This window comes from Gossypium arboreum, chromosome 5 (assembly GCF_025698485.1).
Source record: "Gossypium arboreum isolate Shixiya-1 chromosome 5, ASM2569848v2, whole genome shotgun sequence".
NCBI lineage: Eukaryota > Viridiplantae > Streptophyta > Magnoliopsida > Malvales > Malvaceae > Gossypium > Gossypium arboreum.
The window spans coordinates 9,361,750-9,375,857 of NC_069074.1; the positions used below are offsets into that span (position 1 = coordinate 9,361,750).

General features: G+C 34.4%; 3 protein-coding genes across 3 annotated transcripts; 1 reads left to right on the top strand and 2 right to left on the bottom strand.

Annotated features, from left to right (window-relative positions):
* Positions 1-835: 835 nt before the first annotated feature.
* LOC108453473 (probable folate-biopterin transporter 3) lies at positions 836-5,314 on the top strand. Its single transcript, XM_017751590.2, has 5 exons — positions 836-1,505; positions 1,789-2,048; positions 2,851-2,946; positions 3,027-3,197; positions 3,834-5,314. Exons 1-5 carry the CDS (start codon positions 1,118-1,120, stop codon positions 4,422-4,424), a joined length of 1,506 nt encoding a protein of 501 aa, XP_017607079.1. The 5' UTR covers positions 836-1,117; the 3' UTR covers positions 4,425-5,314.
* On the bottom strand, positions 4,893-7,732 carry LOC108453474 (aspartyl protease family protein At5g10770). The gene is made up of 2 exons (XM_017751591.2): positions 7,198-7,732; positions 4,893-6,532 (listed from the first exon to the last, which is right to left on the bottom strand). Exons 1-2 carry the CDS (start codon positions 7,352-7,354, stop codon positions 5,262-5,264), a joined length of 1,428 nt encoding a protein of 475 aa, XP_017607080.1. The 5' UTR covers positions 7,355-7,732; the 3' UTR covers positions 4,893-5,261.
* Positions 7,733-9,490: 1,758 nt separating this feature from the next.
* LOC108450759 (uncharacterized) lies at positions 9,491-13,779 on the bottom strand. The gene is made up of 8 exons (XM_017748519.2): positions 13,440-13,779; positions 13,287-13,352; positions 13,172-13,214; positions 13,034-13,088; positions 12,821-12,869; positions 12,326-12,393; positions 11,573-11,681; positions 9,491-9,898 (listed from the first exon to the last, which is right to left on the bottom strand). The coding sequence occupies exons 1-8, from the start codon at positions 13,605-13,607 to the stop codon at positions 9,782-9,784; spliced, it is 675 nt and encodes a 224-aa protein (XP_017604008.1). The 5' UTR covers positions 13,608-13,779; the 3' UTR covers positions 9,491-9,781.
* Between the last annotated feature and the right edge of the window lie 329 nt (positions 13,780-14,108).

Sequence of the window (14,108 nt, forward strand, 5' to 3'; positions counted from 1 at the left end):
TTTAAGTCTAAAAGTTACACCTATTGTAAGATTGAAATTAAAAATCACGGTCTAAAAATAAAAATTTACCATTTCAAAAAAATTATATAAATATTTGTCATATATTAGGAGATTGGTGGAAGCAAAGGGGTAAAAGCTTTGGACGACAACACTTTTCTATTGATAGTGGTGTGCCATACTATGCGGTGTATGCCTATATTTTCGGCTAACAACATAAAGGCTTGGACTCTCACGTACTTGAAAATTGAAAAGGTGTAAAACAAGAATATAATTACACGAATAATACGAGGCAACTCCCCCTTTATCAAAGGAAAGAAGAATCAACTCTAATTGCTGTGAAAAGGTTAGGTTGGGATAGGGTTGTTATGCCAATTACTCACCCTTACCAAATTAAAGGGACATTAAAGGATTAGTCTATTTTTCTACAATTTTATTGTGGAAGTGGGCTTGGGTTTATTGGGCCTTAATTGGGTCCAAGTTTTAGGCCCTTTCAACGCCATGACATTGTCTAGTCGTGGATGCGGATCTAAAGTGCCAGAAATCAATTTTATATACGGAAAAGAAAGTGGACAACGGGTTTTGCAATTTGCAGAAGTTATAATGTTGCACATATAGGTGACACCAAGCGTAGTATCTAAAACACATGTCAGACATTTTGGAGGAGTTTGGTAAGCTTTAATTACAGGGTATTCATAGCGAGTGGTTTTGAGTTTTGACAGGTGCAAGCTTGATTTTTTATCTAAAATGTAATTTTAAGTGATAATGTGAATTTACTTACATCTATTAAACAACATATTTATAGTTTTAATATATAGTACTATTAGTATAAATAAATTATAAATAGGAAAGCTCACAAATTTGTTATGGATATATGGGAATTACGTTAACAACACTACCGTATTATTCAAGACAAGAAAAGGACATTCAAAGCAGGACATCCCTAATTCAATTTTGATTTCCTTGTTTACATATATTGAACCATCCACCTCCTCCTCTTTCATCAAACCGTCCAAAATTCTCGGGTCTTGTCTGATCTTTCTCCAACTCTGGGGTCCCAAACCCCCCATGTTTTGAACAGATTCATTTGCCCAAATCAAAACAGAATCCAGTTTTTGCAATGATGGAAGAACGGGAAGACAGCGAGACAAAGCCACTTCATCAGGATGCAGGAGGTAGCCATGTGAGAAGGATTAACCCCAAGAAAGGTATTCTGGAAATGATGTTAAGACCAATACGATGGTTAAGAATGTTGAGTGAAGAGTTGCATTGGAGCTTTGTGTTGGGAGTGGTGATAGTTTACGGAATCAGTCAGGGTTTTGGTGTTGGCTTGAGTAGAGTTAGCACACAGTACTACATGAAAGATGAGCAGAAGGTACAACCCTCTCAAGCGCAGGTCTTGATTGGGATAATCCATTTTCCTTGGATTGTTAAGCCTCTTTGGGGCCTCCTTACTGATATTGTCCCCATTCTTGGTTACCGGAGACGGCCTTATTTCATTTTTGCTGGTAAATTATGAATAACCCAAGCCATAGTTTTTCTTTTTTCTTTTTGGTTATTTATTATTGGATTTTTTTAATCTTCTTGTCCATGGCGTCCTGTTACCTGAATTTTTGTTTCTGATGGGTAATGGATATATCATGGAATCTTTCCAACTTCTTTTTATAATCCGGCGTAGACAAAAGAAGGAAAATAAGAGCAAAGAAAAAGGATGGAAGATAGAAAGCCCGATGTACCTTATTATATATGATCAGTGCAATTTTTTGACAGATTTATTTATGATTATTTCAGGGTTTCTTGGTGTGATCTCAATGCTAATTCTATCACTCCATAAGAATCTGCATCTTGGTTTTGCCTTGTTATCGCTGGTGGCAGGAAGTGCTGGTATTGCAATTGCTGATGTGGCTATTGATGCCTGTGTCACACAACATGCTATAAGTCATACTTACCTTGCTGGTGATATGCAGAGCTTGTGTGGGATGAGCTCTTCTATTGGAGCATTGTTAGGATTCTCGCTTAGTGGCTTCTTTGTTCACCTAGTTGGAGCTAAGGTTTCCTTTCTACCCAGTATTTTATTAGTAATTGATTTGCGTTATTCTAGATTTGATGGTTTTCAGATTATTTGAAAAATTCAATACAATTAACTGAATTGGGCATTTGATCAAACAGTTCCAATTGAATTATTAATTTTAACTAGTAAATCTTATGCTGCATTCCTAGCATTTAAGTAATAGATTTAATTAAATTGTTTGGGAAAAATGAAACCAAAACTCGTTGTGCCATTGAATTTCAATTACCTCCATCTTTACAATACTAAAATTATTTATAAAATTTGAGAGTAGTTGATTAATAACAGAGCATCATAGAGAGGAATTCTGAATAATATTAAGGGTTGATAGGGTCTATGATGAAGCCAATATCAAGTGACTAAGGAGTTGAATCTTAATTTTCAAAACTTTGTCCAGGCATAAAAGACCTCACAGCCTTAGCCTGGCTTATTTTCTCTTCTTTGAAAGCTACTAATTATTCAAGGCATGTAATCTCACAACTTGATTGAAATCCAGACTTTGCTAACCTCATAAGAATTTATATTTTCTGTCTTTCTCTGTTTTTATGTCTCTCTTTCTCTTTTCATACAATAATGCAGAATCTTTTGTAAATATTACCGATGTTGTGACAATATATCCATAATAGAAGATTTTACACAATAAAGAAATTTTGATATAAGAGTTATTTTTCATCAGTAACCACTCAAGTTAGGATAGGTTGACAAGGTATTCTGTGTACCTGTTATTAGGCCATAAAGTTCTTTCTGTATTGCATGAGTCATTGAAGGTGTTACTTTTCCTACAGGGTGTATTTGGGTTGCTTGCAATCCCTGCTAGCCTAGTTGTTTTGGTTGGAATCTTGTTGAGAGAATCCCAAGTGCGCAACTTTGCTTATAGAAGAGTAAGTATTTTCTTTGCAAGCTCTGCATTAATCTTTCAGTTCTTCCCTGGATATATTGAAATGTTGGAAATTGAAATTAGGTAAAGGAGAAAATTGTAGATGCTAGCAAGGCTATGTGGACAACACTGAAATGCCGGGATGTTTGGCGACCGTGTTTATACATGTATTTGTCTCTTGCACTAGGCTTACATATCCATGAAGGGATGTTCTACTGGTATACAGATGCAAAGGAGGGTCCATCTTTCTCACAGGTAGCACCATTTCTTTTTATATTTCATATGGTTCAGTAATAACACTGCCTTTGGAGTTGGCAAGTGGGCTCTTGAGCTGGATTCAAGTAGCAGTTTGTTGCACCTAATTTCAATCGTTGGGCTTGTTTGGGCATCAGGGTGCCCAAATTTAAGTTATGTTAGGTTGAAGTTATTTTCATGTTGACTTTTAAAGTTGATTCAGCATTCATTATGTTGGTTATTTTGTGGGTGAAGTCAGGTCATCCTTTGACAATTACAGTAGCAGGTATTGGTATTGGTTTGGTCATTTTGGTTTTAGGTTGCTTGGTTTTATGTTATTTAAATTCAAGTTGTTAATTTCTCACTTTTAAAGTTACTTTGGGTAGGGTTGCGTCTAATTAGTGATGGATCTGCTTACACCACCTCTTTAGGTACATTTCACAGTTAGTCCATGTGTATATTATTGGTTAGTGTTTCTTTGCACCTTCTACCTTTGTGATCTTAATGTTTTCATTATTTAATTTATGCAGTCTAGACTCTGGGAATAACCTTAAGTAGTCAACATGAAAAAGAAAGTGATATAAGCATTTTGACTGTTTTTTCCCCAATATCTAATAAATCTCTTGGTTGTAAGCTGCAATTGTATGCATTTTGCAGGAAGTTGTTGGATCCATATTCTCTGTTGGTGCCGTGGGCTCTCTTTTTGGGGTCCTTCTGTACCAAAACTTCTTGAAAAACCATCCTTTTCGTGATATACTTTTTTGGGCCCAGCTGTTGCATGGTGTTTCTGGATTGCTGGATTTGGTATTGGTGTTGCGTATAAATTTGAAACTTGGTATGCCAGATTATTTCTTTGTGGTGGTTGATGAAGCAGTTTCTCGTATGATTGGGCGTATTAAATGGATGCCTTTTCTCGTACTTAGCTCCAAGCTTTGCCCATCTGGTATAGAAGGCACTTTCTTCGCTCTAATCATGTCAATTGATCATATAGGATTGCTTTCATCAGCCTGGTCAGGAGGCCTAGTGCTCCACATGTTGAATGTTACACGTACACAATTTGACAACCTTTGGATAGCCATTGTTATCCGGAGCCTGTTAAGACTTATTCCAATCGGGTTCCTATTTTTGATACCTAGAAGTGATCCGAACTTGTCCATCCTTCCATCTGAGATGTTGAGGACAAAAAGGGGCAATGATGTACTTGAACCTGAGAATATTGAAATGGCTACTCTTGTCAATAGCATCTGACTTGAACCTGGGCTGGTATTTAAGGCATAACCTCTCCAAAAGTGAACATCGTTTTTCTTTTTGAGAAGTTATTGTAACAATTATGTTTTAGAATGTTTGAGACTTAGACATGCGAGGACGTCTTCTTTTTTGTCCCTATGCAGTATTATGTTTCCGGAGGTATGGTTGCCTTTGAATCATTTGCTGAAGCATCTGAACCTGTGCTCAAGGGAGTTCTTATTATCTGGAAATTCTGGCTTTACTCAGTTGCCACTTTGCCTGTAGCATTAGAAATGTTGAGTCCGGACAGTTTCAAGATATGTTGCAGGTCCTCTCTCCATCTGTCTCTCACTCTCTGCTTCAACTTAATTGATTTCATCTGATCTCTGATTCTAGTGGTTATGTGTGTATTGTATAATATGTGCATTTCGGCTAAAATGGCAATGGAATTAGTTACATTGTCATTGCTTTGTCAGAGACACAAACTGATTTACACACTGAAAATCTTTCTTCATACATTGAAATAAATAGTACAAGGATATTCATTTAACATGAAAATTAAACTCTTGCCTCTGCTGTCGAAGTAGTGTTATTTCTGGCAATAGCTGCCAACCCCCCCAACCCCCATTTTTAACATTTACTAACCACTCAGGAAATCTTGAGTGGCTAACATAATCTGTACCTTCAATTCTCCCTGTGGAGTAATATGTATATAATATGAATTAAGAAAGATGGTAGGGTATAGGTATTGTTAATTGCCAACACATCACTTGGCTTAGAAAAGATGATGGTTATATGTGTATATATATATATATATATGTATCTCCAAAGCTGCCAACCATTGCTATTTTTTTCTGCTCAAGTAAAACTGCAACTTTCCTGCGCAAATCCCAACTTAGACCCCTTTGTATCATATATAACCCTTTGGTTTCTTTGCTGGTAATTTGCAATGATACCTATTTCGTCTTCGAATGAGAGGCTTGCAAGAGCCAAACAAACCTGAGATGCATCTGTCTTTACAAAGTAAAAGACCCCGGTGATATCCACCTTCATCTCAGCATTACCCTCAAACTGCAATTTTATTGTAGGAACATTCACTTCTTGGTATGCACTAAGGTTAAAGCAAGTATCCAAGATCGAGAAAGCCGGTGCAGTAGGAAAACTGGAGAATTGTTTCTGAAACTCTGCCTTGAAGGCCCTGTACATTGTTGGAGGAAGCCTTGTGATAACCGTCCCGGAATCAATAAGCATCGAGCTTTTGCCAAAGCTTAAATCTTGCAGTGTCACCCCACCAACACTGATACCAGTAAGGTTGAGGAAATAAAAAGTTGATAGCTTGGGATTTGGGATCATTCTGGTATAAGAAATGGGGCTTGAAGTATTGTAAACTGATGAATTGCCTCCCAAAACTAATGAACCTGATGCTCCAGATTGTGTTGATGGCAAACAATAGGAGAAAAACCCACCAAATATTGCTTTAGTTTGAGAAACCAGAGAGATTGAACTCCTCCCTAGACCCAACAGACCTGAAGTTCCACCGAACAGACCATTATTGTTCCGGCCGCACCCAAATATGAAATTGTCCACTGGAGTCTTCCCTAGATTGAGTTGATCATTAGCTAATTCACCACGAGTGTAGGATCCGTCGCCATAGCTAACAACATAGTTACAGGTGGGCGGGTTTTCCCCACAGATTCCGGTGTTTCCAGTAGCAAATGCAAGTGATTGACACTCAGATGAATTGCATGGGACTGTTCGGTAGGAAGGAGATGCAGTAGGGTTGAAAAGAGGTTCTTTTTGGCTATAACATGATTTGCAAGGCTGGCATTGAACCCAAGTCAAATCACTTCCGGTATCAACAATCACCGTCATTTTCCGACCAGCTATTTCGACTGTAACAATGTAGTTTAGCGTCCCGAGTTCGACTCCAGAAGTTAAGGGAAGTCTATCATCGGAAACATCATGTGTTTGGGTAGAGGCCATGTTTTTGATCCGGGCTTGCAATGACTGAACTCTTAGATCATCCAAAATCAAGCGTTTTTGAAGCAACTTGTTCCAGTCTTTGACCCCTCCTCCGTAACAATAGTCCTGGTGCTTCATTTCCAATATGGTTGCACCTTTCTCCTGTCCTAAACATCCATAATGAAAGGGGATGTTACTATGCCCACCCTTAATCAAACATAATTTTGCATGAAGAAAGATCAAAGCATTACAATGCCAAAAAGGCAAAACCAATGGAATAAAAGAAAGCAGAAGGTTGATATGCAAGAAAAGAAAAAGAGGCACGTATATATGGATTTCAATGGTTTTCAATCCTGTCCATTGACCAAAAGCAGTCAACACAATTAGGTAATATAAATTGAAAATTAGAGATATTTATTTTTTATATACGGAGAGTATTAAAAGAGAAGTGAGACTCTTCAAATTAGAAGCACATATAAGCCAATTATAGATTAAATAATGTAATGAAAACCAAAGTCAAGCTTAAAGTACAGTTTAAATAGTTTTCCTTCCACTATATGGAGTAAATAAAAAGAGAGTGATAAAGAGTAAGGCAATAATGGCTGTCTCCCGCAAGGCATGAAGCCATGATAGCAGTTATGGGTCCTTTTTCCTTTCCTAGCAGGATAAAAAAAAGAAGAAGAAGAAGAAGCTGAGACAGAGATACATATCTCTCCAAGGTGGAAAATAAAACAGGGGTGAAGCTTTGGCTAGCAATGTAATGTAACGAATCCTGTTCATTTCGTTTGATAAAAAGTAAGAACATACATTAAAAGAAAAAGTAACTACTTACTTGATTTATGAGACAAACAAGTAGAATCAACAGTGTCCCATGGAAGGTGGAGAAGCTGCTTGTCTCCATAACAGTGAACCTCATTGTGATAGTGAAGGAGGAGTACAAGTAGTGAAAGCATAAAAGGGAGAAGAGCCATTCCTTTCATTAACAACATTGCTGAGCTGAGAGTGATGAAAAGAAAAAAGAGATGAAGAGGAAGAGGAAGAGAACAAAAGAGGAAGGGCTGGCTAAAGGTCCCACTGCTGCATCTCGAATTATTGGGGATTCACATGCTTATACTTACCAACACACTAACACCACCCCCTTCTAAACTTCTTCTCCTTTCTTTGGATTTAAATAGATTCAACTCCAACCCCATATTATTATATCATCCTTCTTTCATAATTTTTTAAATTTCTTTTGTCCCTCATATTTATGAGATTAAACCAGTTGCATGCGACGTAAGCGAAATTACATTCTCTATTATATTCGAAGGATAAAACAATGCCTGCTAGCCTCATGTAGACTAGACTATACTTAAGTTATTAGGTTGAGATTATGACTACTTATATTCTTTTAATCTTAATTATAACATTTATAAACTTCACGGACTAAATAATAATAATAAAAAAAAAGAAAAAGAAAATTGGTTTTTTATGCTTTAAAAAAGGAAATTGTGAGATTGTTTGTTGTAAGAAAGGGACTTATCTCTTCACGGAATCTACTGTAACAGCTTACACCCTTTGAGGGACAGACAGGCTCTTTTGGTGCGTTTTTTATGTTCCCCGCCTTTTATTATTTGCTGTTTTCTGCAAGTGGAATATTTTATTTTTATTACTGAATATCATATATGGATTCTGCCTTCAAAAAAAAAGAAAAAAAATTGGATTCCAAATTTATATAATCATTTTTGGATAAGAAGATCAGATTAATTTGCTGCTATTACACTAACACACTTCTTTATATTAACCTTTTTATTTACACAAGTTAAAATCACTACTGATTTTGAATGTTATGCTACTATAATTTATTTGAAATTTAGAAACATAACTTTACTTCCCTTTTCTATAAGAAAAAACAAAACCTTTCAATTTTACGGTTTTATTTAATTTAATTATATATTAAATTATATAACACCTATGTTATTCGTCCAAAAGAAATTTTATTATATATTAAATTATATAACATCCATATTATTCGTTAAAAAAAAACACCCATGTTATAAATGAAAGAGAAAATTTACATAAAATATATAAAATCAACAAGTTTGAACATACAACTAAAAAATTATAATAAAATTTTCAACTTAACTATTTATCTATTTTAATTTTTTAAAATAGTAGTTTAAGCTAAAAGGATATAATATTCTTATATTAAATTTATTGTTTTCTTAATTTAATTTAATTAATATCGGATTGACTTGTGACACTAACTTAGTCAAACATTTAATAATAACAAAATATAGATAATGTACAATAGTATGATTTGATTGAATTGATCACCAATTAAATTTCATCGATTGAATTGATTCATTTTGTTGATTGAATGTGTTTTTTTTAAATCTAATTGCTTTTCTTTTATATATAAAATGACTATTGATTCATTTCGTTAATTGAAAATTTATTTTTTAAATCTAAAATGCTTTTTTTTATATAAAATGTCTATTTCTACCAAAAATTTCCAACTCTTTTATCACAGAAAATACACATTTAAATACTCTCAAACATATATTGTTTTGATTATTAAAATAGAAATAATGCCAATCGAGCTAAGATTTAATATTTTAATTAATTAAAAACAAAATATTTATTTTATATAATATAAATCCTGTTCAAATAATTATGAAATTTTAAATTATAAATTGAAAATAAAATAAAAATTTTAAATCATTATCTTTTGTTTTTGATAAAATATTAGAATATTGTAGTATTAGATGAAATAGAATGGAATTGAATACGCGGCGGCTGGTAATAGGCGGAAGCTGCTTTCACCGCTGCCCAAGTGTTTTTCAATTCAACCATGATGAATGGTGTGAACAATTTGACTTTTACAATATCTTATACAAGTGGTGGTGGCGGTGTGTATTCAGCCTTTTGTGGATCCACATCAAATTCACTTCATCTTTTTCAGATTTTGTTCATAACTTGAAATGTATTTTTTATTAATATTTCAGTAAATCCAATCTCAAAACACTTTAATCTAAGGTCCGGTCTACATAAAGTAAACCCGTGAACACATAAGGCTTGAAATGGAGTGATGATGGTGATTGATGTTGTACCACAATCCACCCAATAGCAACCATTTAATCCAGTTGTTTTAACATGATTCTTTGAGCTAGTGTTTGTACATCCAAATGCCATCATAAAAACTAGCACAGGCTTTCTTAGATACAAAGAAAACACATCCATCCATCAAGGATTGCAAGGTTGTAAGTTAAATTGATATTATCCAATAAAGAATAAACTGATTTAGTATATTTTTCAGCAACTTAAAGAGAATATATATATATATATATATAATCGCAAAATCGGACAAAACAACTATACCAGTCATTGCTTCGTAGCTCAGCAAAGGGGAAACTGAAACGGAAAAAGAGTACCATCTACTCTGCTTTGAGTTGCTTTCGTCCAGTATGCATTATTAGTGCAAGACCAAAGGATCCCACCATCCCAACCACGTAACCAGCCATTGCTCCATAACTCACACAGATTGGCCAATCCTATCAAGGAAAGTAATTGAGTACGTCAAGCCTCTAATATATTTATACATATAATCGCAATGCTATATCCAAACAAACATGTCAAATTTGCAATACACTCAACAAACATGAATAGTATCTTATATACCTGACAATATAAAATAAAAGAAAAAAATGTTTTGCCAAAGCTTAATGGTTAGGAGGGAGAGATATAGATCAATATCCCACTTTCATATTTGCATAACTACAGCCATGTGACAACCCTTCTTCTTCATGCATAATTTGTAAGTCATAATAGAGGAGGTAGCCACTAAAGGTAGAAATGTCGGCTTCTAAGGGGCTGCCTAATGTCAATTGCACATTAACAAAGCAACAAGAATCAGCAAAGCTCAATGCAGATAGGATGTTTCCGAACACTAGTGCTTTACAAGTATTGGGTGCGGAATGTAAGGGAGACAACAATCCTTTTTCTTTGTGAGAGTACATCGAAGCAATATGCAAAAGATAACCACAGCTACACAGAGTAATGCAGTTCCATATAAAGCCCTGAAGTGCAATGTCATTTGGTCCGTATACATGAGAATAGTGATGGACATAGATCACAAGATACAGAGTGTAGAAGATAGACTCTTGAACTTCGTCTATGGAGTCATGCATCTTAAATCCCTCAAGACCAAGATCTTCCGCCACATCCAAAGGAGATGAAATGAATCATACACAATAAAAAACCAAAAATAACAGCAATCACAAGAATATGCCTGAATATATCTCATACATTAGGTGAACAAAGCAAAAGTACATCACTCATTGAAAAAAATGCTACACAAACAAGTAAGATTAATATGAAAGGAAAGGAAGTAATATTAATATGAAAGGAAAGGCATACTTTGATTATCCCAGAATTAAGTTAAGACTGTAAACAAGGATATAGGCTCAGGCATGCCACCAAGATACGATTGCAAATAAAAAATTTAACCAAATTGACCAAGTGCATCTAACAAGTTTTAAAATTTTCCCAACATTAATGTTCGACTTCATCTGCACCTGGAGGAACAGAAATTATTCAATAAATCTATTCGACAGAATGCATACAGAAGTTTGGGCATAACTCCAGATGATTTTAGTAATTTGTGCAATGTCTCAACCTCCAGTGGGACTGGAATCTGTTGTCACATTCTATACAAGTTTCATTCAATAATACATTTGTAAGATCCACTTGCTTAACAAAAACACCTGATGAAGGGATATCAGCTCTATTAATTGGAAAAATGTCTTTGAAACATAAGTGTTTGTAGGAGACATGTTGAAGTAATATATACAGAATCAGCTGGTTGCTCCACCAGCAGTTAAACCCACTTCTCCATATGCCTTAACCATGTTAGACTCGGGGCAAATATTGAATATACAAGTATTGGTTTATTATAAGGACTAGTTTCAAAATAATGATTCTAAGGTTTGAATTCATTAATCCCATCAAAAACTTAATGAAGAATCCAATCGTAAATGGAAAGGGGTTCGACGTATGGAAAAAGGGAATAGTATATCTAACAAGTATGCAAATTTTGAGCACAGGAATGAACAACGATAGCATGAGAAATCCTTTTCTGTTTTACTCATTAGCGATAAAGAAACATAAGAACTTAATGTGAAAACGAAAATTGTAAGTCACAATGAATTATAGGGGGGAGATGGTACCTGCCAAGGGCGTTCCCAATCAAGTGGCATAGGCCAAGCACCAAACCAAGCTCCAATTACAGCTCCATGTGCTGGTAGACAAAGCATAAATTCCAAAGGTCCATTTGGCCTAAGAGAATGATATCAAACATCTATATCAACACATAGTAAAACCCATGCACAAATCAATCAAACATTATTCAGGTAAAAATGAGAATCTAGATGGACAAGACAGCAATCTCTTTATACAGATAACCAAATTTTCTATTGAAACACTCGCCTATTACTACAATTTATGTTGCAAACCTAACTGTAAGTACCATAAAGCTTTGATACTAAAAACAGTATGCTCTGAAAATTTACTCTCATTTCAACCTGTAAGCTCAAGCTTTAGGTCCACAAATATGCCATAACATAATTAAGCCGGAAAATTGCTAATCAAGTTTGAAAGGCCGCCCCACTACTATCTCTTTGACTCACCAGCCCTCTTCTCCAAACATACAAATACACCAAATTAAAGGTAAAACTTTCAACGTGGCTATTTGAGAAGATTTATCTCTCTGTATAAAAGGTTGTAGATATTGCAAACAATGAAGCTAGCTGTTTCACTTGTGAGTTGGTACACAAAAACTAATAAAGTAATAATATGATAAAGATAAAAATGGTTACTGATGCCAAGTCCCATTTACCATGCAAAATGAACAAACATATTAAAACAAGAAGCACAATGCTTATGGAAAATGAGGAGCCAGCATTTACACAAGAAACGCTTACTTTGTACATGCAAATATGCGACACCAATCTGTCCAACTTGAACCATAAACACAAGCTGTGGGCACAAACTGCAAAAAGGCACCAAAATGTAATTTAGTGCGAGTATGGAATATAAAGGTTCATGTTACTAGTAATTTAGATGAACATAATACAACTAAAATTCAAATAATTAAGTCATAACAGAAACTCATCAATACTGCCTATTGACTAAGAGGAAACATGAATAAAATATAAATCAACACTGCATCCAAGATACAACTGCAAACATGGAAAAAAAAGCGAATCACAGCGATGATATACCTTTGGGATTTTATAAACAAAATTAAATAAAATAAATCTGTAAAAGGAAACATATTGCTATATGAGTATACATGTCGAACACCCTATGGAGTTGAGTATTAAGCATTCAAATATGTAAGCTAATGCTGAAAGTTCCTAAATGATGTCACAATATATACTATAAATAGACAGTGGTACTAAAACTTGGAGACTTACAGTGAATGAAGACATCAGAAGAGACCAGTTAACTGTCTTTTCTAAGTATCTGCATCCAACAAGAGAGGAACATAATTAATGCCCAATTTCGCAATAACTAACTTCTAAACCATGATGAAAACTGAAAAGTAAGGCCATTGGGCATCCTTAGATAATATTGTCGCAATCGTAGTAATGCTAAGGTGTGGATTATATCCACCCTAGATCACGTACTGCAAGCCGACGGGTGCACCCAAAGCTAATGCTCCAAGCGCATTTAATAGAGCCCCTAGAAATTGAAAGACACACAAATTACACAACTATATTGCTAAAATTATAGTATTCAAGTGTCATTATCAGCTTAACACTAACCAATAGGAAGTCCCAGCAGACCTCGGGCAATAGCTGTGAAATACTGTAAAAACCCAAAATAAAACAATTAAAAAACAGTAAATAGAAATAAAATTCATCGAAATTATTGACTAACCGAGCATTTCTCCGGTTTCTGTCTACAGCAACTGAAAAGAAGGATAACAACTGGGAATTCAATAGCCTAACAAAGAAAAATAAATCATTAGAAACAAAAAGAAACTAGCGACAATGAACAAAGTAAAGAAAGTTGAGGGGGAAAAAAAGGTACCCAGATCAAACAAAGAGTTTTTGTAGGATCAAAGACGAGATTGAGGGAATAGACATGGTGGGCCACCCAAAACCCAGCGACCAAGGCTAGTCCGCAGCAAACATGGATAAAAAATACTTGGGAAGATGATATTGTCGATTGGGGATTCTTCTCCAACTCCTCCTTCATTTCCTTGTAAGATCTTTTCCTTTTCTTTGTACTTCTTTTTTACTATGCTCTAATTGGAAATTTAAAATATCCCGGGGTTTGAGACTTCGACTCGGCCCGGTTTTGGTCGGGACAGACTTCGGATCGTCTCTAATTGCTTTGACTGTTAAATTGTTAATACCATCATTAATTTTTAAATTTTCAGCCAAAATTTATGATATAATTATATTTATGTATGAAAATTTAAAAGGTTCTAATATTCTCTAAATTTTTGTATTATTTATATATTTAAAATTTGATATTCCTACTTTTAACTTTAAAAATTTAATCTTTTTATGTTTTTGAGTTTAAAATGTAATTCTATTTGTTAATACTATTAAAATTTATTTATTAAATTAATTGGTATAACAAGTTAAAATTTTAAAAAATTTATTTGGTATTCATGTAACAAAATGATATTGTAATTAATTTGAATTTAATAGAAAATTTTAACAGTGTTAAAAATTTTAAAATTTATACCAA

What these genes read in the sequence shown, in the direction of transcription:
- LOC108453474 (XM_017751591.2), bottom strand. Translation starts at nt 7,354, where the DNA reads ATGTTGTTAATGAAAGGAATGGCTCTTCTCCCTTTTATGCTTTCACTA. An exon ending in TTGTTTGTCTCATAAATCAA is followed by an intron (nt 6,533 to 7,197) that starts GTAAGTAGTTAC and finishes ATGGATGTTTAG; the next exon opens with GACAGGAGAAAGGTGCAACC.
- LOC108450759 (XM_017748519.2), bottom strand. Translation starts at nt 13,607, where the DNA reads ATGAAGGAGGAGTTGGAGAAGAATCCCCAATCGACAATATCATCTTCC. An exon ending in AAACTCTTTGTTTGATCTGG is followed by an intron (nt 13,353 to 13,439) that starts GTACCTTTTTTT and finishes TTTCTTTGTTAG; the next exon opens with GCTATTGAATTCCCAGTTGT. An exon ending in ATTGGGAACGCCCTTGGCAG is followed by an intron (nt 9,899 to 11,572) that starts GTACCATCTCCC and finishes TTTCCTTGATAG; the next exon opens with GATTGGCCAATCTGTGTGAG.
- LOC108453473 (XM_017751590.2), top strand. Translation starts at nt 1,118, where the DNA reads ATGATGGAAGAACGGGAAGACAGCGAGACAAAGCCACTTCATCAGGAT. An exon ending in GCCTTATTTCATTTTTGCTG is followed by an intron (nt 1,506 to 1,788) that starts GTAAATTATGAA and finishes TGATTATTTCAG; the next exon opens with GGTTTCTTGGTGTGATCTCA. An exon ending in TTCACCTAGTTGGAGCTAAG is followed by an intron (nt 2,049 to 2,850) that starts GTTTCCTTTCTA and finishes CTTTTCCTACAG; the next exon opens with GGTGTATTTGGGTTGCTTGC.